At 46.0% G+C, this 23,512-nt stretch overlaps 1 protein-coding gene across 7 annotated transcripts in view; it reads right to left on the reverse strand.

The window, feature by feature from the left end:
• The window catches only part of FHOD3 (formin homology 2 domain containing 3), a 412,148-nt gene that overhangs the window by 97,374 nt on the left and 291,262 nt on the right, over positions 1 to 23,512 (reverse strand). For 3 of the 7 annotated variants that reach the window (XM_084780621.1, XM_084780620.1, XM_084780625.1), the window contains 2 exons: positions 20,813 to 21,054; positions 1,527 to 1,880 (listed from right to left, as the gene is read on the reverse strand). In XM_084780621.1, coding sequence (XP_084636747.1) covers positions 1,527 to 1,880; positions 20,813 to 21,054 — 596 coding nt within the window. Of the gene's footprint in view, positions 1 to 1,526; positions 1,881 to 4,140; positions 4,249 to 12,890; positions 12,957 to 20,812; positions 21,055 to 23,512 lie in introns of all 7 variants that reach the window. The other 4 variants (XM_084780624.1, XM_084780623.1, XM_084780626.1 and 1 more) reach the window with 3 other exon arrangements.

The raw sequence follows: 23,512 nt of genomic DNA on the forward strand, positions 1-23,512 counted from the left end.
TCTCAGCCTCAAGAGGTCTCATTTATTAATTGTCCAATTAATAAATTGGACCTTAGAGCCTAGACTTTTGGAGTTCTGTTCAGAAAGTTGTCTCCTGTGCCAATGAGTTCCAGGCTCTTCCCCATTTTTTCTTCTAACAGATTTAGTGTCTCTGGTTTTATGTTGAGGTCTTTAATCTACTTGGACTTAAGTTTTGTGCATGGTGATAAATATGAATCTACTTGTATCTTTCTACATGTAGCCATCCAGTTATAGTGCTGGCCTAACTGGAACCTATTTTTTAAGGTCTGGGCAATACTTTGAATCACCATGGGAAATAGAGAGCCTGACTCATAGTAATTGCTTAGCAAAGTCTGCTCTACCATTACTATTCTAAGAGGGAAAGCATTACAATAACCAATGATTGTGGATACAGATTGTGGAAATACAAGATTTGGGACATAGCCAGTTAAATGAAATATATTACTAGAATAGTTTTTACTTGTTTATTTTACCACTTAAAAGTCAATTCTTGCTTGGGCGTGGTGGCACACACCTTTAATCCCAGCACTTGGGAGGCAGAGGCAGGTGGATCATTGTGAGTTTGAGGCCAGCCTGGTCTACAAAGTGAGTCTAGGACAGCCACACAGAGAAACTCTGCCTCTAAAAAACAAACAAAAAAGGCAATTATTAGGGGCTGGTGAAATGGTAAAATGCGTAATGCACTTGCTGCCCAGTCCGATGATCCAAGTCCAATCCCCAGAACTCACAGAGAGAGTCTGATGCTGCTCAGATCAAGGAGAAAACTGATGCACACAAGTTGCCCTTTGACTGTTCAGACATTTCCCACCCAATAAATAAATATATTAAAAATTAAGGACTAGTATACAGCCATTAGAAAAAAAACAGTTGCAAATATCTCCCTCCCCCCACTCCAGCAGAGCACTTGAGTGGAGCAATAGTGAAGACAATTAGTCACATGGCAAGCACACAGTGATTAAACTTTCCCTATGGAGTGTGGCTTTGCACACCTCCCTCCAGTCTACCACTAAGAAGATTTCTTATAACAATATTTGAATGTTCACAATTGGATAACATGAGGCTCCAGGAACTGGTTCAAACTATAATTCTGTGACATCAATGAGTAGCTTTAGGAAACACAAAAGCTTATCTCAGAAAACAAAGCAGGAAGCTACAGGAAAGCTGGGTAAGGAAAAGAAAGTACAGATAGAATGCCCACTTACTAGAAGGGAAAGACCAGAAATTAGGCTCTGCAGCAGCAGCAGCAGCTCAGTGAGAGGGGCTTGGAGAATCATGGGAGGGGCTGGGGTGAACCAAAGATCTCCCTAGGTCACACAGTGACTGCTTTCTTTTGCATCTCCCTGTTCCCATTAAGGCAGTGGTCAGAGAGTTAGTTTAGCCACAGTGGCTCTATATCTGAGCAAGTCCATGCAACACAGCAAAAGATAAGCCATGGGACACAGGTGATCAATTGTGCCCGCCTCCCCATGTCAATCACACACAGGCCTCACTGCAGGCCAGTCTACCTGTTTTCCGTCTGAGAGTCTCCTCCCTTGTCCTTGGTGAGGACGGGTGCATCTTCGAAGTCATAGGAGAAGAGGTGGAAGGGGCTGTGGGGCACGTAGGGCAGCTTGTCTATGGTAGGAGACACCTTTGGTACGGTGGAGGGTCGAGTAGCCAAGCCAGGGCTGGGAGGTGACAAGAGAGCAGGCCGGCTGGCCTCAGACCCAGAGGTTCCACCAAGCACGGGGGTCCGTGCTGCGGTGCTGGCTGGAGGCGACCTTCCCTGTGAGCTGGGACTTGAGGTGGTAGGGAGTGGAGAACTCTGCGGAGCAACATCCTTCCCAGGGGAAGTCTGCCTGGAGGCAGAGCTGGCCTCGCTGTTGGCCCAGAAAGGGCAGGAGGGGAGAGAAAAGAGGAATAGAGATTTGAGAGAGAGGGAACAAAGGTTAGGAGAAAGAGAAAGACTCATTATCAAACCTATGTGGTGGCCACACACTTCCATCTCTGTGTTCCTTGAGACACAGGAAGAGCCCATCAGCGGAAACATCTGTGTGCCCAGTCACTCCTGGCAACCGGAGGGCTTAGGTTTTCAGGGAGCAAAGAAGCATCTTCCAGACAAGTGTGGCCTCTGTGCAGACAGAGGTCCTGAGAGGGGACTTACCATGCCCTACGGGCTCTTCTGGGCCCACTCTGTGCACCCTCCCCACTTCCTCTTCAGGGTACACTAGTTGGGACCTGAAATTTCACCGTTTAAACTTCATCTCTTTGTTTTAGTTACAAAGAGCGTCCGTCTCCTGCTGAAAAGCACATGCTTTAGTGGCGGCTTTCAGAGCCCTTTCCGACGCAGACACAGATGCGAGCAAAGGGACAGCGAGGTGACGACATAAGGAGGACAGATTCTGCCTGTTTCTCTTTTTTTTTTTTTCCCCAGGGCCTAGCAGTAAATCTTCAACATCTGGATGCCTCCAGCCAGGCCTATAGTTCCAGTTATATCCTGGCATCCCCAAACAGGGCCAACATAAGGGATATATACATATATACATTTAGTAACTCGGGTGGTGGCATGACGTAAGATGTAAATACACAAAATTGCTTGCGCAGTGTTTGTCAACAAAATCATTTTTTTTTTAAATAAAAAAATAAATCCATCTTTGGAGAACTTGAATTAGACACTTGACTATGCTAACACACTTATAGTATGAAAACCTACGTGAAATTGTGGTTTTCAAAACCATAGTCCTGTCTCCCAGGCTGGCTGTCATGCGGGTTTGAGAAAAGAGCACAAACTGCTCCCTTTCTTGGGTCAAACTCAAGAGTTCTTCACCCGTGCGCCCAGGCAACAGGGGTGGGCACCGAAGGACATCCTACCTATGCAGGCCTCCCACGTACTCTGTAGGTGCTGTACCTTTGGGTTTAAGGTTTCTGGGGTGAGAGAGGACACGATGGTCGAGCATATCCGAAGCCACTCTAGTACACTGACTGAGCCTACGCAATGCCCTGTGGCCCATTTTCATGCGAAGCTTAGCCCCTCCCCAGGCCCCCGGCTGACCCAGCACTACGCACAGCGTGGCACAGATGGGCCAGGGCTGTTTGCTCATGATCCTCCTCCCTCTCTCCTTTCTAAGCGTGTGGCTGGGTCTCCATCACAGCACATTCCGTTCTCCTCTCTGTGCTGGCTTCTTCATAGGCCTTCCCAACGGAGGAAGGGCGGGGATTCTATAATTCTTAGCAACAGGAGGGTGACCTAGTATTAAATGAGGACCCTTTTTTTATATAAGCAAGACAGGAGAAGTGTCTTGCTTAAGTATCCCCTGAACTCAGAAGTTGGTAAGACAAACACTTCCCCAGTGAAAACATCAATTTGCAGTGACAAACAATTAAACAAAGAAAATTATTCAAGCACAAAACCCTTTTTTTGTGTGTGTGGAAGATGAAATTACTTGTGGGCATTTTTGCTTTATAGACAAATCATTTGTGAGAAGTATCCACACAGTCTAAAGCTCCTGTAGGATGCCCCTATCTGCCAACACCAAGCAAGGACGGAACGGGCTTCTCACTGAGGTGAGCGGATCTCAACAAGCTCTCCAACAGACTGTCGACCTATGGTAGGTGTCCTGGGTATAAAAATGAATACCCTTTAATTTGTATAAAATGTTATTTGAATAGTTAACAAAGCAGTTACCCTTCTATAGTAGCTAATATTGTACTAGCAAAATTAGGACGAGGGGAGTGTGTAGAATTGTTACTGTGACCTTTCCTGGAAAGATCTTAAGCCTTCTTAGTGGAAGTGAGCCTTTCTAATCACCATCAAACTGGTTGAGGAAATGCCCATGTGATGGAGGGAGGAGTGTTCAGAAAACCAACTGTGTGATTTTTTTTTCTTCCTATAAATAGTGACCATGGCCACAGAGGCAAAATTTGAGTGCAAAGTGCAAGCCTCAGATTAAAGTGTGTTCAAGTATTTCTACGAAAGTAATCATTCAGTGGCTTGTGCACAGGGATGTGATGGGTTGTCCTCATGAGCTGGTAAAAAAAAAAAAAAAAAAGAGATCATGAGGAAGTGGTGACAGTAAATGGTCCATGAGGAAGGAGCCTCTGATTTTTGGTATGAGCCTAGGTGGATCCAGCCCTCAGTACCTGTCCTTGCCCTGACACTGGGCATCGTCCTCTCTCTCCTCCTCTGAATTGGGCTCCGTGATTGGCTGCTCTTCTTCTTCCTCCTCCTCCTCCTCCTCCTCCTCATCCCTGAGACAAGGCCAGGAAAAAAGAAAAGCACAGAAACAAGATGGAAGAACAAGATGGAGATCACAGACAGGACAACAAAGCACAAAGAAATCCAGCTGGATGAAAGAAGGGTTTGTTAGGATAGGCCAGGTCGTTCTAAGGAAAGGAACTGTCCGAGTGGGGAGATGTCACAACCCAGAAGGACTTCTTGTCGCCATGATTGAATGCCATTACCCTGAACCCTCCACATATGATTCACAGGAGCTTCCTGCACTGGAAGGACCTTCTATGTGGCTTATCTCACCTCATTGAATCACCCAGTGAATGGTTTTGGTGATGGCCAGCTCCTGTTGTAACCACAGAGTTTGCATGTGTTCCATCATGGAGGGGCTGACCAATCCTGTGTTGTCTACACAGTAGCACTCAGATCTAGAAGGATAGTCCTTCCACTTCAGTGGGTGTTTCTAGAAACCAGACTCATCCTGCAGCTCAAGGATGGATTTGATGTGACCTCTGGGATTTCTTCAGATATTGACTCACTATGGGGATCATTTGAGTCTAGAGCTGTCTGTAATGTCTACACCCCAACTCCAATGCAAGGATCATCCATTGTTGGCCATGGTGGTGCATGCCCATAATCCCAGGATTCAAGAGGCAAAGGCAAGTTCAAGGCCAACTTGGTCCATATGGTCCTCTTCCTTCTCCGATTCCTCTCTTTCCCTCTTTCTCCTAACCCTCTGAGGAAAACTCTAACCTCCTCTGCTGATGGAGACTCAGAACTGCTCAAGCATTTTTTCCTACCACCACCAGCAAGTTCCCATCTATGTTGGCTCTATCTTTTAACCCTTTTTCCCCAGAAGTTTGAAGATAATGACCCTGAATAAATGCCAAGCTGTTGCCTTCAATCCCACAGCCAATCATCACACAGCACAGGAGTGATGTAGTCTTGCAATCATAGTGTCAGGGTAGGACAAAAAGACAGGTGGCACATTGACACACTGGGAGGCCCACTTCTATGGGACACTGGCTCTGTCCCATGAGGCCACAGTGTGGAGAAGAAATCATCTCTCCTGGGGCCTTGGACTACCTATGCTGATTTGATTTCATTTCATTAAGCCTGTGATGAAACAACCAAAGCAAATGACTTCCATGCTAAGAATGTTAACGGCTGAAGAAGTGACTCAGACCACTTTGCTTTAGCAGGCTGGGTTTTCTCCTGAAGCATGGCTGTTCATGCTTGATCCTGTTTCACTGAGGACTTCTGGGTGTTTGGCCTCTAGCTTTCAAACGCTTCTATGGGGATTTTTTTCCTTGGGTTTTGCTTTAAAACAAGGCCAATCTCACTCCATATTCCTGGAGAATCTTGAACTCATGACAATCTCCAGCCTCAAGTTCCCAGGTACTGGAATTATGAATGTGAACCACCACCTGGCTTGACTTTGCTTGCTTTAAACTGATGAGGAATTGACTCTTAGGCACAAGCTTGCTATGAACTCATATGTATTTTGCTTTATACAAAAAATCATCCCAGACTTGCACCCATCTTACCCGACTTATATTGGAAAAGCCAGAGGCCATAGCTTGTTCAATTCTGCAAGGCATGGCTTCCATCATAGTCAATTTAACTTCCTCAAATTTGCATCTCAGGGTAATGGCATGTCATTAAGATTCCAAAAGCACAAAGAGAGAAGACAATGAATGTGATCAAGCTGTTTCAAAAGCATAGTGCAAACTTCTAGAACAAAGGTGAACAAAGCTGGACTAACTCATCTGTGAATATACATACCAGGTGTGAGTGTATGAAAATAGAATAATCCACCTCCTATTTTATTTGTCAACTAAAACAGAGATATGTTACCTACACACCTTATACAAATTATAACTATAGAAATGGGCAAAATTGTCATAGATAATACACTCATATGAAATTCCACTTTAACCTTTAACTTGAAGGGCTATAGTAATACCACGGTGAGACACCATTTTATTCTATCATGCAAAATTGTCTGACAATGCTGCACTTTAATATTGTAACTGGAACTATCAGGACACCAGGAGTCTATTACTACTGTAGTCTAGGGGAGACATTCTGGATGAAGATGACCCCTCCCAACCCAAAGGACACTTCTCAATCTCTGGAGACATCTCTAGTTGTTCCACCTGTGTGGATGTGGAGATACTGGCATCTGGTGGGTAGAAGTAAAAGATGCTACAGTATCCAGGACAGTCCCAAACAAGGAACAATTAGATTAAAGATGTCCACAGTGCCAAAGTTGAGGACCCTTCCCTTAGGACCCTCAGATTTTTGAACATGAGGAAGAACCCAATAGTGTTCTCAGCAGCAGTTTGTAACTGTCTGATTCCAGAAGTGATCAAATGTCCACCAAGAGGAAAAATAATGAACATACTAGATAAAGTCCTGTAGGGATGACAGATAAGATGCAGTGTCCCACGACAATGCTGGGCCCACCAGAAGCATGAGGTGCACCGAGGGTAACAAGTTGGAAGAGTGGCACACAACATGGCGTTATTGTTATTGACTGAAAAGCAAGTTTGAGTAATACATTGCTTAGTTACACATCTGTTTGTCATAGTTGTGGAAAACAGAACAACCCACAGGACAATGACATATGCACAGCTAAGCCTGTCACCCTAGGCCTAAGGATTCTAGGGCAAGGGACACATAGATAGATGCCAGTTAGGAGTACGCGCCAGCACCAAGTGAGTCCAAGTGCAGATGGCAGGCTGATGGGGCCCGGCAGAGATAGGTACACAGCCCACTACACTTGCAGATGGCAATGCCATGTCGCAATGTCCAAGTCACAAGGCTGGGCACTCCTCTGACAGCTTTCCAGGTAGGTCACAGTTTTACCAATGTTCTTTATGTTAATACAAATGATATGAAACAAGCCCAAATGGAACCACAGACCAGCGATGACAAAACCTCATGAAGCAGGCAAGACGACTACTCCAGTTCCACACGATCGTGACATCTTATATCATAATTCGGTGAATAACATTTCATTGAAATACTATGCTGAGCTTAAGACAAAGAAAGTGCTCCCCCGGGCTTGGCTCTCATGGTTTTGCATTAGCAAATGCTTTAACTGTAGTTTCCACTTGGCCTCTCTGTGACTCACGCTTTCTGTTAACGTTAAGGTTGTTCCTAGGATACCCTGGGGCCAAAGCCTGCAAGCTTCCAATTAATGTTCTTAATCAGTTACGACAAATATCTGACCAAGCGCAGTGGTGATGTCATTTGAAACTAGAGTTTTGCCATCTGCCAAATGAAATAAAAGTTCCCTCAAAAGATCTCTACCAGCCAAAGGGAGCAAAAGACATCTGACAGAGTCCAGCTGCTGCTCCAGCGTTTCCATGGTGACAACCCAAAGTTAGACAGGGAAAGTATTTATTGTTCCTGCAACATGCACCATTCAGAAAGAGCATGGAGCCCAGCTCAGGAATCACAAATACAACCAAGAAGCTGGCCGACTAGCTAGCACCTCAAGGCAAGAGCCTTTATATTGCTATTTTGATTAGAATCAAATGCTAATGATCCCAACATATTTCTGTTAAAAAAAAATGAGGTCTTGCAATCTGGCTAAATTATAAACACCAACAAGAATAAACACAATTAGTAGTGGGGGGCTGCAGATCTGCTCAGGTGTAAACAGACCAATCCACTGACAGCAACAGGAGCCTCTTTCCTTTCTTTTGCATAAACCTTGATTTTATGTCAACAAGGGGCATTTCTGTCAGCCACAGTTGCTAGTTTAAATGTACCTGAAAGGTATAAGGGAACAACCCAAAGGAAGGTAGACTGCATTCTCAAGCAGTTCCAGAAGCCAGCGGGCAGGGCTCCAGCCTGCTGGCCTCAGAGGACCTGCCTCAGGTATGGCCTAAACCCTTTGCCCACCTAGGACTCTCTCTCCTCTCACATCTAAAAGAATGTTCCACAGTCAGACAGGACCTTCCATTTCTGGTCTGTGTCACTGAGGGGCTGAAATACATGGCAACAGTGCCTCCTTCTGCCATGGATGTAATCACACATCTGACATGTGCCTTCCCTGGGCAAGTTTTGTGAGGGACGCTGGACAAACTTCCACCTCAAAGCACACGCTCTGAAGCCCACAGTGCCTGAAAACTTCTGAGGGATGGCAACTCGTTCTAAGTGAAACTTCCAAACCTGACCTCATATATACATTTTGAACAGAACATGGGCACTGAAATTGTCTTTAAGTGAGGTATATGAGGTAGACACAAAACTTAAGTGATAATCATGCTTAGGCTTGAGTCATATGTCTACAGCAGCTCACCATGTAGCCTCAAAGCATTTTGGGGAAAGAGAGGCAGCTTCTCTGATGATGTTCTCCTGTGTTTTCTGCTGTCTCAGGTTTTCCACCAATGAGGAACGTATTTAGGAGGCATGAACTCACCATGCCTCTTAGATAGGAACAAGACAAGGCATTGTGAGTTTAGAAGGGGTTATCAAATCTAACTACAAGTAAGCCCAAGGTGCTTAGGCGCTTCAGTGTGCGGTAAGATCTGTTCAATTTGTGACCCCATTTGATGCTCCAACTAATTGCCCTTTCACATGCTTCGGATTTAACATTCCACAATCAACTTCTAATATGGTAATCATGTAGATTGGTGTGTAGAGATAAACCCCAAAGCCTGCATTTGAGCCAGGCTCCTTCCCAGCAACCTCATTTCTGTTTTCTCTTCTATTCCCCAGTCGTGCCCACAAAATTGCCAGCGGTAACCACTGGGTTGTGTGGCTCGCAGTTGCTTTCTCCATTGTTGTCCAGCTGCTGGGGGAGATATATCCAAAAGAAAGAAAGAAAGAAAGAGAGAGAGAGAGAGAGAGAGAGAGAGAGAGAGAGAGAGGAGGGAGGGAGGGAGGGAGGGAGAGAGAGAGAGAGAGAGAGAGAGAGAGAGAGAGAGAGAGAGAGAGAGGAGAGGGAACTATCCATAAAGATCCTCACCTGTGAGTTGCAGTGCCATAGGGAAGAAAGGGATGGGAAGAGGAGTAGAGGGGAGGGAAGATGCAGATACAGATACAGGGAAAGACAAAGAAGCTTCATCTGTCTGTGTTAAAGATGCTACAAAGCCACATGAGTGGACTTGAAAAATATGTCGAGGTAAGACGTTGCAGACCAGAGCCAAATTATCTTGGACTATTTTCAGTCTGTTGGAAAGCTATGCTTTGTTGTTGTTGTTGCTTTTTGTATTTTTGAGACAGAGTTTCCCTGTGTAGCCTTGGCTGTCCTGGACTTGCTTTGTAGACCAGGCTGACCTCGAACTCACAGAAGATCCACCTTTCTCTGCCTCCTGAGTGCTGGGATTAACAGCATGAGCCACCATACCCAGCTTGAAACCTATGTTCTAATCTGTGTCTTACCTAACACCTTCGTGCCCATCAAAACCTTACAATGTATTCTTGGTAGGCCACAAAAGTGTTACCAACCTCAAAGCTAACATTGTCACCAGATGGCATCTGAAACACATAGCAAAGTTTACCTTATCCACCAATGTATTTGGTAAACATTTTGATATATGACTTCCTTAGCACTGTAGCAAATAAAATCTCATGGGATCACTTTCATGGGGAAACACAGTATTGGTGGAATCTAAGGCTGTGTGCGTGGGCCAGTCACTCATATTTGGCTCCATAATGGCCTATCTATCCAACTCCCTTTGCTAGGAGAACTGTTTCTGTGTTGACATACCCAAGAAACTTTGGATGCTTAATCTTGCCTTTTTGCTTGATTAGAATGTGGGATGCTTCAGGAACTGGTGAGTCCCAGCCCTGGTTGTGTGTTGGGAGTGTTTCCAGAGAGGATTAGCTGAATGGGGAAGACATACGCTGAGTGTTGGGTGGCACCGTCCTCTGGACCAGTGGCTCAGATAGAACAAAAGTTGGAAAAGAGAAAGCCCACCAGGACAGGAATTTTCTCCTTGCTTCCTATTCATACATGAGGTGAGCTGCTCTGCTCTAGCATACCCTGGGCCATGAAGGACAGAACCCCCTGAACCCATAAGCCTAAATTTCTCCCACTTTAAATGGTTTGGCTCAGATGTTTTGTCATAGCAATGAAAACTTAGTGCACGCAGCTGGCTCTCACTACGTCTCGCACACCCACAGTTCCCACCATGGCTCAAACAGTACTGACTCAAAGCCTGCATTTCAGCCAGGCTTCTTCCAAGAAACCTCATTTCTATACTGAAGTGGCTCCTGGGAGATCAAGTGACAAGGCTACCAACTCTCTTCATATTCCTTTAAGCCCCCATGACTCTCCAGGACCAATGGCCACCTCACCTAGTGATTCACACCCTTGAGAGATTTTGAAAGCACACATGTTCAGGTCTCACTTTTTCAAGTTACATCCTAGGGTTGGGCTTCAGCATGGGATAGTAAAGGGTTCAGAAACACTGCCCTCAGGTCCCAGCTACCACTATTTTCCAGTAGTTTTTTTTTTTTATCTCAATAGCATTCACCTGGGCTCCCATTTCTATTCTCCCTTACCTCCAACCCAAACCCTCTCAGGCAGATGGGCACTGTTTCAAATATGCAATGCTAGCATGGCTGAACTCTCATGCCAAATAATTACCAGACTTCAGGTTGTGAGTTCCAAGGCCTCGCATGACCCAACCCGCTTACCATGTGAGCTCATTGCATCCCCGGCCACTTGTGTCTCCCTCTACATTCTATAATCTTGCCTCCCCAGCTGCCTACAGGGCACTTGTGCACACCCAGACCTCTACTCCACTCCCCACTGAACATGGTGTCCCCATGGCCTGGAGGGCTCTGCTCATTCTTGCTCATCAGAACCCATCCCTTCTTATCCTTTCCTGCACCTGTCTTATCCCACTACTCTCTTTTCTAAAAACAAAAAAAAACATATTAGTAACAAAAAGTCAGTCCACTTTTATCAGAAGTACTGTTATGAATTTATGGAATAAACTCCTGGACTAAAGAAGAAAACAAACAAACAAACAAACAAACAAGCCCTGAAGTTGGGTGTGGTGGTGTGCACTTGTTCCAGAAGGGACCCGGGAGGCAGAGGCTGAAAAATCAAAAGCCACGAATGAAGAATCAAAGGGTCAGTTTTGGCTACATGAGACCTAGCTGCAAACAAACAAACGACAAAGGAGCATAATCTACAAATGTTCTGTACCTGATGACTGGCAAGTGTCCTGGTGCTCCCAATGTGATGCATTGCTTGCAACTACTGGCTACCCCCATCATGCAATGCTCCCTGGTTCACGTAGGTAGCTCTTCCTTATAACAGTGGTTTTTCACTCTTCCAAGTGATACCGTAACAGCTGCCCCTGAACACCACTTCAAGTTCTCCTCAAGGGCCCATCTTGTATCTGCCTTGCTCTCTTCCACACAGCTAACTCTTCCCCTTCCAAAGCCACCCACTTGTATTGCTGTCTTTTATGGTCACCATTTCAAAGTCTAAAATATGTAGGCACGAGAAAGTAGGGATGGAGTAGTTAGTGCGCATGATTTGGGATGGTTGATGAAAGGTGCTAAAATTCCTAGCTCACTAAACTAGATCAGCCACTAAAAGCAAAGCACAGAACATGAGCTGCTACAAAGTGTGTTACCACAAGGCTGCTCTAGAAAAGCAGGCGGTTTGGGTTTCTCTAGTGGTGGCGCCTTGCTCATCTACTTGGTGACAAAAGCTCTTAGGGCTACGGATGACTCTGGGAACACAAACAATACTAGGTTAGAGGCAATTGATCATTTTCTTGTTCTGATTTCATGAGTCATATTCTTTCACCCTCAAACAAGAAGACAAGTTTTCAAAACCAGTCATAAATTTAAGAAATAAAGGAAAAGAAAATGGCTTCTTGAGTCTTGCAAGCATTTGCTTCCCTTTCAGGAGGCCTGCCCATGGCATGCAGCCACAACACACTCTATACTCCGCCTCCTTGCCTAGACTGTCCATGGATCTGTGGGGGAGAAATGCCAGCATGGAGCAGGCCTGGACTGGCCACTTCCTCCATAGGGCTCATCTCTAGTCACCTTCTAATCTCATGTTTATAAAACCAAAACCGCATGGCAGGAGCAAAGAGCTCAGGAATGGAATTATGTCTCTGGGGCAGTGAGGATTCTGTAACCAAGTTCCTAGAATTGCCTGTGGCTCCTCTCTGACTCACTGTGTCTTTGGGAGGCAGCTTTTTTAAAAGGATAATCGGAGGCATTCATCATCTAAAAGGCACCCAGGACCCCTGATCCCTGAAGGGCAGGGTCCGAGGTACAGGGGCAGGCAGCCCTGCTCTCTGCTTGGTTCTACTTCATTACTTTTCCAAAGTCACTTATTGATTCTTTTTATTTAGCCTCTGTGCTGGCTGCCTTTATGCAAGACAGTTTCCACACTTCACCTTGTCCCTGGTCAATCTCTGGAACAGGCCTTGTTAGTGTCTCCATTTACAGAAGAAGAACAAGGCACCGTGAGGTTAAGGCCAATGCCCAGGGTCATCTGGCATTGCACTGGGGTTAAACTCCGGGAGCCCAACACTAGCATCATGGGCCTAACAGTTGTGACATGCCATCTCTGCTCAGCATAACCAGCTAGAGATAAGCCACTTATTCTTCCTTCCTCTGAGCCCCACCCCCAATGAATACTAGTAGCTCTTCTGCCTGTACTCACATGCATGCGGAGGTCACCAGCTTGCCTCTCCTGCCCACTCTTCTCCTTCTCCATCTCACTAATACCCTGCAAGCACCAGGAAGTAAAGAAAGGCAATAGATATGTATGACACCGTGGGGTATACCTGTACCTGAGCTATGGCCCATGACAATTCTGAGAAGTCTCTCATTATGATGGCCTCATTTTGGGGGGGGGTCCCCTAATAAGTTGAGCAGGTTCTGTCAATGACATAAACTCTGTTGTCTGTTTCTGATCATTTCAAAAATTAAGGAAAAAGTTGCCACACAAGAATGGTGTTTCTGCCATCGCCACCATCTTTTTGAGCATACAGAGCAACAGTGTAGCCTAAGGCCAGCTCTTTTCTCTTCAGTCTCCCGTGGGAGCTTGCCCAATACTTCATCGGCATCTCCTGTGTTCAGTTGTGACTTATCTTTTGCTCTCACATTTGGCCTCTTGGACTTGTATCTTCAGGGACATACGTCATTAGCCCAGAATTACCAGCAGGCTCCTTCCATATAGCCCTTTCTTTGCCCAGCCCCATCCTTCTCTTCCCTGATCCCTGTCGTCTACAGTGTCTTCTTATGTAGCCCCCGATGGCTGGCCCTAAACTCTCAGGGATTCTCCTACCTCTGCTTCACAAGGACAAGAATGAGTATGCACCGCCATGCCCAGCATAACCATAGCACTTAAGAAGCAAGACTGATGCTGCTGCATCCATGACTAGAGCTAATCAATCAATCACTCTCGGAAAAGCCCTGTTCTCCCCCCAAAGACGTGTCAGGAACCACATGTGCTCATGTCCACACCATCATGGATCACCTCAGAAATCCAAGCTCAGCAGCAAAGGCTGTGAGCATGTGGATCCTGAATGGGAAAGTGGGGGTTATAGGAAACACAGGGTCTGTACAGGTCATAGGGGAGCAAGCTCAGCCCTTCAACAGCCAATCCAAAGACTGAGCAAGGACAACACTCAGGACTTCCTGCTACCCGACACCTCACTAACTAACTGGTCTCCTTGTGAAACCATCAGAGTCCACTAGCTTGAGCGCTGCTCACACCTGAAGGCGAGCACTTTAAAGGTTCCCTGACTGGGAAGTGGGTGGCAGTCTGATGATCCAGTGCTTTCTTTCCCAGAGATTTATCTGTTTCTCTCCCTCTTAATTTTTTTTCCCCTGGGTGACAGCCTCGGCTTCACCTCTCACCTGTACAAATTTGGCTTCTATGGGGCCTGTCCAGTGACTGGAGATTTCTATCCCTAGGTCTCTCAAACACACCACATCCAGAGGTTACCTAGGGAGCCAGCCCAGGATCCTGCTTGACTGGGTGTTTGGGAACCAGCTTACACTCTGAATGTGGGTGAGTCACTGTCCTGTCAACAGTGCTCTTTTGGACCGCACCATCTGCCCCCACTTTCCACTGCAGTTCCATTTCCAGTTATTCTGGTAGCATCTAGCTTTCTCCAGTCTCCCTACCTGAGCCAGCTCTCCCCAGTGCTCCCAGAAAGTGCTCACTGAAAGACCCATCCGATACGCACACGTGCACATGTGACATACACACACACCACATACATATGTGCACACGTGCACACCTGCGCAAACACATCACACACACACACACACACACACACACACACACACACACACACACACACACACTCACACCAGCTTTTCCATTTGAAAAATCACTGCTGGCTCTATGTGGTTTTAAGAATCAATATCTACCAATTTCTTCAGACTCTAGAAAGATCCTGAAATATACCCTGGCAAAGATTGAGCTTCGGAGAAATTGGCAATCTAGTCATAGTAGGCTTTCCCCTAAAATCTGGAACTTTAGAAAACGACTTCTTCCTCCAGCTCCAGTGTCCCCCTCTTTATTGCTACCCCTTTCCAAGCTCCTTCCTCCTCCAGCCCACCCTTTGATAGAGAATACTCCGGAAGGGCCTTGGACATGTCCGCACTCCTGGCTGCCATCCAATAATACTTACTTCAGGAGGTCGGTCACAAGCCCATCAGTGCATCTCATTCATAACAAATCATTACCATCAGATAAACCTTCCCAAGTAGCTACTTGCTGCTCTCAGTACCAGTGGTTGTCAATCTGGTTGTTGTGAAATCTGCTAGCAAGTTTATGCTGGAACATAAGCCGTTCTCTCCAGGTCATGTCCATATTCATTTAACAATTACTTTCTTTAATAGAATAATATCTGCAGAAGCTTCGGGGCATGAAGTGGCTAACATAATCCCCAGCCAGCTGAGTGTTCACGTTTGCTGCCGAGCCCAGTTTTCCTTACCACCTTCTTAAAGAATCTACATGGGGCTGACCTCAAGCCTGAGGACCACACCATTGCTCTTGACTACTGCATCTGGTCCTTACAGCCCTGGCAAGCCTAGCTACAGGAGCCAGCACTTAATAGGTCACCTGAGCTAAAGATTTTATGTTGATGCTACACAACACCTACTGGTTTCATAGTACTCCCCTTCCTTGTAAACAGATTGCTTATTGCCAACTCCTTCCAAGAGATGGGTCAACTCCATTACTCTGCTGCAGACTCCACAGGTAACCACTGAATGAATCCTGTAACTCTGGCAACAGAGCCCTGTGGACACGTCCTGTCCTAAAACTTGAGCAACCAAATGCGTCTCCTCGTCAGACTACAGGGAGATGAGCTCACTGGCCCAGTGGGTTTCATAATTAGGCTCCCCGTTTGCCCACTGCTTCCTGTGTCTGGTGGAGTGATGCCAATGCCCTTCCCTACTTTGCAGGAGCGCAGTGAACATCCCTGTCAATCTCCCCCCTCTACCCCCACCCACGGGCTCCCCTCATCCCACCACCCACTGGGTCACTGACTTGCGTGCACTGACTATGAGATGCTAAAGCATTAGGGTAACTTACACCCTGTTTCCTCCCAACCTGTAACACAGAGAGTCAGACAAAGCTTCCTTTCTATGGGGGAAGGGGGCGGGAATCTGTTCTCTGCACCTCCCTCTCTCCATGTCCGCCGGAATGCCTGGTGAGTCACTGTTCACTGGGAAGGCTTGCTACAGAATTGGTATTCTCAGAAGTCCTTTTCAGAAGTCCTATCAGTGCTCATTTGTGAGAGAAGCAAACCAAATGATAACTTCAATATCGAAAGCAATAAACAATACAGCCTTTTAAGATCCCCAAGCTCAAGCGATCATTTGCTCTGAATCACTTTTCTTCCTCAGGGGCTCTAATACGACCCCAAAGGGAAAAAAACACTGCCCCTCTCAAACACATTCTAGCTCACCAGAGAGCTTTCCAGTCATGTTTGCCTAGGCTCAAGCTCTAAACCACAACTGCTACCCATGCTGGTCTTTGTCTTCACATGTGAGAGGAACCCTTGGTCTTCCCAAGTCTACCAACATGCGGTGGCATTCAGAGTCAACTTGGAGCTGAGAGTAAGATAGACATGTCTAAGCATAGGAGAGTGATGCTCAGAGCCTGTGTTCACTATCACAGCCTTATGGCCACTTGCATATGGCCATCACTCTATAGTAGGGACCAGGTAGCATCTCAACAATGCTGACAGCTGCAGTACTCGAAAAGCTTTATTAAGCACAAAGATATGCACCAGGCAACGGGTAGCTAATAGTTGCTGGGAGACCCTTCTCTTCAGTGGTGAAGCTGCCCGTAGGCTGCCCACACTCCTGTGAGTAACACCAGTTAAATTCACTGGTACTTTAAGCTGATCTTAGGAATTATTTGTTGCTGTCATCAGTGTCCTGTCTTGGGCGAGGGGATGTTTGTTTTCCTCCCCTTGACAAAAGCTCATAACAACAGCCTGTGTTTTTATCCTAATGACTTTGTAATTTGTTAAAAATGGGTATTTCTGTTCCAAATACAGAAAGCACATTTTTTACCATTCTTCTTCTTCTAACTTGCATGGGAAAAAAAACCCAGCAGCTCTTGTATTTAGGCCTTTAACTTCTGTGTCAACAGTTGACAACATCAGCCACTGAAGAAGAACTGTGCAAAGCTGGTCTCGCAATTCCACCTGCACATCTCTGGCTGTATGAACCCGTATCCCTGTCTCACCACAGGCTCATGGTGCCTGGTCCCAGACTAGCACACCTCTGTTATATAAGTATATTGCTGCCTTGCCAACTCGTTTCATCCAAGTGTCACATTCCATGGTGTCAATTTTTTGGAATGTGCTAGACTCAAAGCTGATTAGAACTGGCTGTGTTTGGTTAGTGATTGATTCATTAGACTTAGTCAAGCCTGTCCCTAACTGAATTCAGCGTCATTTCCTGAAGATTTGAGGAGTGAAAATTTGTTAAGCAGAGATAAAAACAAACACTAGAAAAAGGGTTCTGCTATAACATATATAAGCCTGAGTAACCAGGGTTAAGACATTCCATGCTGTCTTGGTGATACTTGTAAAATGCCAATGAAATATTTATACTGGGAGTATCATGTAAAGACCTGACAGATTCATGATATTTTCAGAATAAGGTTATATGTGAACATTTAAGGCAGGTACACAGAGTCCCATCTTCTTCTTCTTAAAAAAAAAAAAAAAAAAAGCTACCTTGCCCGACAGCCATTCCCAACCCTGGAAGCATCCCAAGAAAGAGGTGAAAACAGCAGCCAATTACTTGAGCCTGCTAAGGCATGGTCCCAGATGCAGATACTGCAGAAAATCTAGTTCTTCAGTGAGGGGTGCACTGTGTATGACGGGACAGCATTCTTGGACTCTTCCTATCATGTGCCCATAGCACCTTAAGATCAGTAATGATAACAGAAGATATATCCAGGTGTCCCTTGGATGGCAAAGTCATTGAGAACTAATTCCTTGGGGATCACTAGAACTAAGCTTACTTTCCTTTTTTACCTCCCTAACTGCCACACCTTCCCTGCCTGTGCCATTAGCCCCTTTCCTCCCACCAAGCTCTGTACATCTCTACCCCAACTTATCACCCGCCCTTCTCCAACTCCACCTGCATCATAGGAATTTTGCATCAACAAGATCTTAATAATCTCTTCATGGAATTTTCTTCCCAGGGTCTCATATATCCCAAGCTGTCCTTAGACTTTCTATGTAGCTCAGAATGACCTTGACCTGTCAATCTTCCTGTCTTCACTACCTGAGTGCCAGGACTACAGGCGTTGTACCACCACATCTTACTTATGTGATGCCATAGACTAACCCCAGAGTTTGTGCATGCCAGGCAAGCTGTACACCAATGGAGCCACATCACAGCTTCCCTTTACCTTCTTGTTCTAACCCCATCTACAAGACCACAGTCTTCTCATATGCCATGGTAGGTTTCCTTCTCCTTGCTCACGTTTTCCTCATTGGCAATTTCAGCCCATTTTCTTCCAGGTTCTCTAAAAATATCTGGCCCCTGAGAACAATAGTTAGTAAAAGGCAACTAGTGAACTCAATCTGGCCTAACATTTGTTTTGGAGAGCCTGGACATCAATATATACATTTTTAATGGTTGGAAAAAACAACCCTAGAAGATTAGTATTCTGTGACACATAAAATTTACAGGATAGCCAGCCATCTCTGTCATTTGGTGCACATGGCACAAGTTTATATCTTCCATTCCCCAGCCAGCTGTCACCGTGTACAACTTGCCAACTCGCTCTTCCACGTTCTGAAAACACACACATGACTGAGAGTTAGATGGTGCCATGCAAGCCTCAGCTGACTTAGTGAAGTTCAGAATTACCTCTGCAGGCTGAAATGTGGTGTGCAACTCAACAGGATAGAACTCGGAGTTCCACGCTAGGTCCTGTGCAGTGTTTCATACCAGAAACACTGGAAGACAGGGCAGAAGGAGACCTACTGTGTGCTGAGAGCAAGCACCTGGTTGAACAGCAGCATGCTTAGGGAGGCAAATAAAGGTCAGAGATGGTCCTAACAAGCAGGAAATATATGGACAGAATAAATAAGGTGTTCATGGCAAAAGGGCCCCAGCCTGTATGTGAAGTACACTGGGTGCCTGATTTAGGCTAGACAAACTTCCAGAATGTCTTAGTTCTAGGAATGACTACACACGGTAGCAATGTGAGTCTGATAGACTGCTGAGATTTGGGGGGGCTTTGCTCATTTTTTTTCTAATTAGATGACTCCAGATAATTTTCTTAGTAGTAAATGAAAATGCTTTGGCTTTTCTTCTTATAACCAAAGGTACAAAGACTAAGTATAGAGATGAAGTTCACTATAATATACACATCATATAAAAAGTTTCCGGTAACAGATGATGAATAAACTCTTTCTTATTTGGCCAGTGTCTAACGTAAAAGCCATGGCACAGTGATATGGGTTCAGGGTCACACTGGCATTACGATAGTGACAGCAGTAACCTGGCAGGCCTGTGTCTGTAAGGAAGTTTGGGGTGTTGTCCTTTTCAATTCTTCTTGAATATTTATATCTACCTCAGTAAAGACATATCCATATGAAGACCAGTTCCTTCCTAAAAAGTCTGAAGTATACGTCTTGTTCAACACGTACATTTAAGAATAGGTAGATGGGAAATAGCTCTAAACACCGAGAGTCAGGATTTAAGTTTAACTCAAGGCTCAGCCCATCCGCTACTGCTGCCATCCGCTGCAAAGCCCAGATACTTGCTGTCTGGCATTGTCCTACCTTCCTGTTCAAGAGGGTCCTTATGAGGACTAAACACAAGTTATACGAGCAGAGAGTTCCACGTACATTTCCAACAACATGAATTCCTCTCTAAACTCTCATATTTCTCCTGTCTTTTCCAACATGGTGGTATCACTTGTGCCACAGAAGGAAACCATGCAGCCTCTGAGTCCTCCTAGGTGGCATCTACAGGAACCTCGCTACAAGCATGCAGTGAGTACGTCCAGGGAGTTTGCAGCTTTGCTTCCTGGGCCTCCAGGGGAGGGGACACAATGGACTGCTTGGTTCTGAAGTACTATTTTGAGTACATAGATGTTGAGCAGGTGAGTCTGCTAAGCGCATGGGAAGCATTCCCCGTTTCCTTTCTTGTCATCCTTTCTCCCATGGCATTCTTGCCTTGATGAAACCTGCACCATCCCCATGCCACCACGGGTTCCCTCCAACAAGCCTTGTGAACAAAATCTGAGCCCCAGACACATTTCCAGGATAAGAGAGAATGGTGGAGCCATTGAAACTGATATGAACATGGGCTTGCATCTGACTTCAGCAGCAAATGAAGGGGGCGGTCAACCTCTGTGGCCCATCAGCCCAGAGACTGGACAGCATCCACTTGGAGCAACTGCCTCAGGGCCTGGAAGCCAAGCCATCCTTCAATTGTACCCACTACCCCAGAATCACGCCAGGCTCCCAGAGGTACAGCGAAACTTCCTTTCTTGAACCTGTATAATTTCTCACAGATCTATGGGTCCCTCTATTTATCTGTGTCTCCCTCATTCTCTTTCCCCCAGCTTTGCTATGAGGTCCATAAAGATAAAGGTACTTTTGTTGTATACATATATAGGTATCTTTAAATCTTTGAATGTCCCGGCCTAGAATGGACACTCAAAGTGTTTACTGAGTGACTAAATGATAAAATGAGTGTGTGCTGACTATAAGGAGATGTCCTCATATTTACATATGTTTCTTCTACAGATGTCAAATCAATCTGTGCTGTGGCTACATTATCTCAACAGGTATGCAGTCTTATATTTATTTCTAGGCCATGGTTTTGCATTTTGTATTTTGCCATCTTGTAAAATACTAGATGCGTGTGGTAAGGTCAGTTCTGTGCTTGCCATCAGGAACAGCTTGAGTGGAAGCTCCTTGAGGGCTGTGAGGTTTAGTGGTAGAGGGGAGGCAGGAAGCAAGGCCAGGAGGCCCCGCCCTCTAGTGGGGAGGGAACCGTGGTCAGTACACGTGGCCTGCAGCCCTTTCTCCCTCTTCCCAGTGGTATTCCCTCCCCACCACTGGGGATTAAGCTTACTTTTCACAGAGATCTCGAACTTGGCTGGGCTTGAAGGCAGGAACGGACAGGGCACAGGGGCTGGTGGGAGCTGACAGTGGGCTCTTGATACTCTGGATCGAATGCCTACGGCTCCTTCTGCGGTCAAGGCCCTGGTGCTCACCCACACTGCTGCCAGAACACACGCTGGCCCTCCTCCGGTCTCGGTGGCCACTGGGGGGTGGCTCAGCTGTCTCATCGCCATCCTCATGCCTGAGTGCCACCTGAAAAAGTAGAGTGTATCAGGCAAAGCAAAACTGATAGCTTTTTTTAGGCCTTGATCATGGCTATATGCCACCCTTAATTGGATTAAAACTGCTTTTTGTTCTTTCCCCTAGATTGTAGGCCTCGGCTCATCTCAAAGAGACCCCTGCAAGCTCAGGCTGTGATTGCGCAGTGCCTGTCACCACACACTCCATGGATCAAATGGATGCAGAAGAGTCAGCTAAGTATGAGGAGTATATGAAATTATCTGAAATCTCAATCTTTTAGGCAGATTTTTCATCACTGTGACTAAACGTCTGGGAAATTCAATGTAAAAAGGGAAGATTTGTTCCTGCTCATGGTGTTATATTAAATGGTTTAAGTGTGTTTAAATCTATGGAAGGACAGTGATATCACCGTGGTGAAAGCTGCTCATCCCCTAATGCCCAGAAATCAGAGAGACAAACACCCACACCATGACATGCAGGAAGCCGAGGGCCAAGCTGCTCACTCTATGGTAGCCAGGACACAGAGAATGCCACAGAGAAGATCTCCTCTTCAATGACCTCCCCCAGTGGCCTAATTCTTCCACCTAGACTCTGCCACCACCTAACGCCACCACCAGATTATGTCTGTCAATGCTTTAAATCATCCATTGTGTTAAAGGCCAGATCTCAGCGACTGGATCTATATCAGCCTCAGAAGATTCTTCCTATGCAAATCACAGCACTAATATGAAGACCTCACCTCACACTCACATTTCCTCTTGCCTGCCCTCTGTCATTCCCTGCCCTCCCATGCTTCTTCTGTGGGAGGCAGAGGCTTTTCTGGAACCTCCAGGGTTCCACACCTGAACATTCCTGGGCTGCCTTTCCCAGAGAGGGTGCTCCGAGGAAGACAGAACAGGCAAGGGCCACGGGCTCTGGGAGAGCAGGGGCTGGCTTCCCTGTTAGTCTTTCTGAGAGGCTTTCTACAGAAGTGCGTGCTGTATGCTTCCAGAAGCCTGCTTGACAGCAGCGATGCTCTCAGGCAAGCTTCACTGCCTGGGGTGACGTTTGCACATGGTGCAACAAAGACACATGAGACAGAAAGGCTTTGTAAAAATACCCTGGCTAGAGAGATGGTTCAGTGGTTAAAAGCACTGTCTGTTCTTCCAGAGGTCCTGAGTTCAATTCCCGCAACCACAAAGATGGTGGCTCACAACCATCTATACTGGGATCTGATGCCCTCTTCTCGCAGGCAGGTGCACATGCAGATAGAACACTAATACATAAAATAAATAAATAAAATCTTTAAAAACAATACCCTTAATCAAGAGGCAGGGGCAGATGGGTCTCTGTGACGTTGTGGCCAGTGTGGCCTACAAAGTGAGTTTTAGGACAGCTAGGGCTACAGAGAGGCCCTGTCTCCAAATACACACACACACACACACACACACACACACACACACACACACACACACACACACAACACACGAGAGAGAGAGAGAGAGAGAGAGAGAGAGAGAGAGAGAGAGAGAGAGAGAGAGATTTTCTAGGGCTGGTGAGATGACTCAGTTTAGACATTTGGCACTAAGCCTAAGAACTTGAGTTCAAAAGCCTAGGAAGACATATACAAAGCATCCTAAAATTTTTTAAATCAAATTTTTTCTCTTATGACCATATAATGGGGGAGGAGGTCCTCCTTGGTCACAGACAGAAGGGAGAGGAATAGGGTGAAAGCAGGAGGCAGGGAGGAACGGGAGGATACAAGGGATGGGATAACAATTGAGATGTAATCTGAATAAATTAATTAAAATAAAAAAGTGACCCATATTTATACAGAGAATTGACCGACACTTTTTGCCACCTTGGGGTCTATAGGGAAAATCTGGGACAGTCAGCCCCATATCCTTCTCTCTCTACCTTTTGTCAAAAGTTACTTGACTCAGGCCTGTGTGGTTCCCTCTGCAGAGGCCTTGCATATCCAGCTCTGATCACGCTCCACGCTAAAGGATACGCTAAAGCAGTGCTTCTCCTAATGCTGCAGCCCTGCAATACAGCTCCTCATGGTGTGGTGACACCTCCAACTATAAAGTTATTTTGTTGCTACTATAATTTTGCTGCTGTTATTAATCAGAATGTAAATGTTTGTTTTCCCCATGGTCTTAGATGACCCATGTGAAAGGGTCCTTTGACCCCCACAAAGGGGTCACGACCCACAGGTTGAGAACCACTGCTCTAAAGCTTTCCAGGGCCAGTAGACCCCACTGTCCATCCTGTTCCCCAGCCTCTCCCACTGCTCCCCACCATGGGCTTTGCTCATCTGCATTTCATATCATTGTCCAGTTGAGTTTTCATGTGCCTTGCCTGTAACTCTAGACAGCAAAAAGAGCCCGTCCTTTGGTATCGAGCAGACCTTTGTGGGCATGCTGCTAATGAACTAGATGTGAGCTGCAGCAAGTCACATGTTCTGTGGTCCCTTAGTGAGAACAGCTGT

Source organism: Acomys minous, assembly GCF_964271855.1.
Source record: "Acomys minous genome assembly, chromosome: 4".
NCBI classification, from domain to species: domain Eukaryota; kingdom Metazoa; phylum Chordata; class Mammalia; order Rodentia; family Muridae; genus Acomys; species Acomys minous.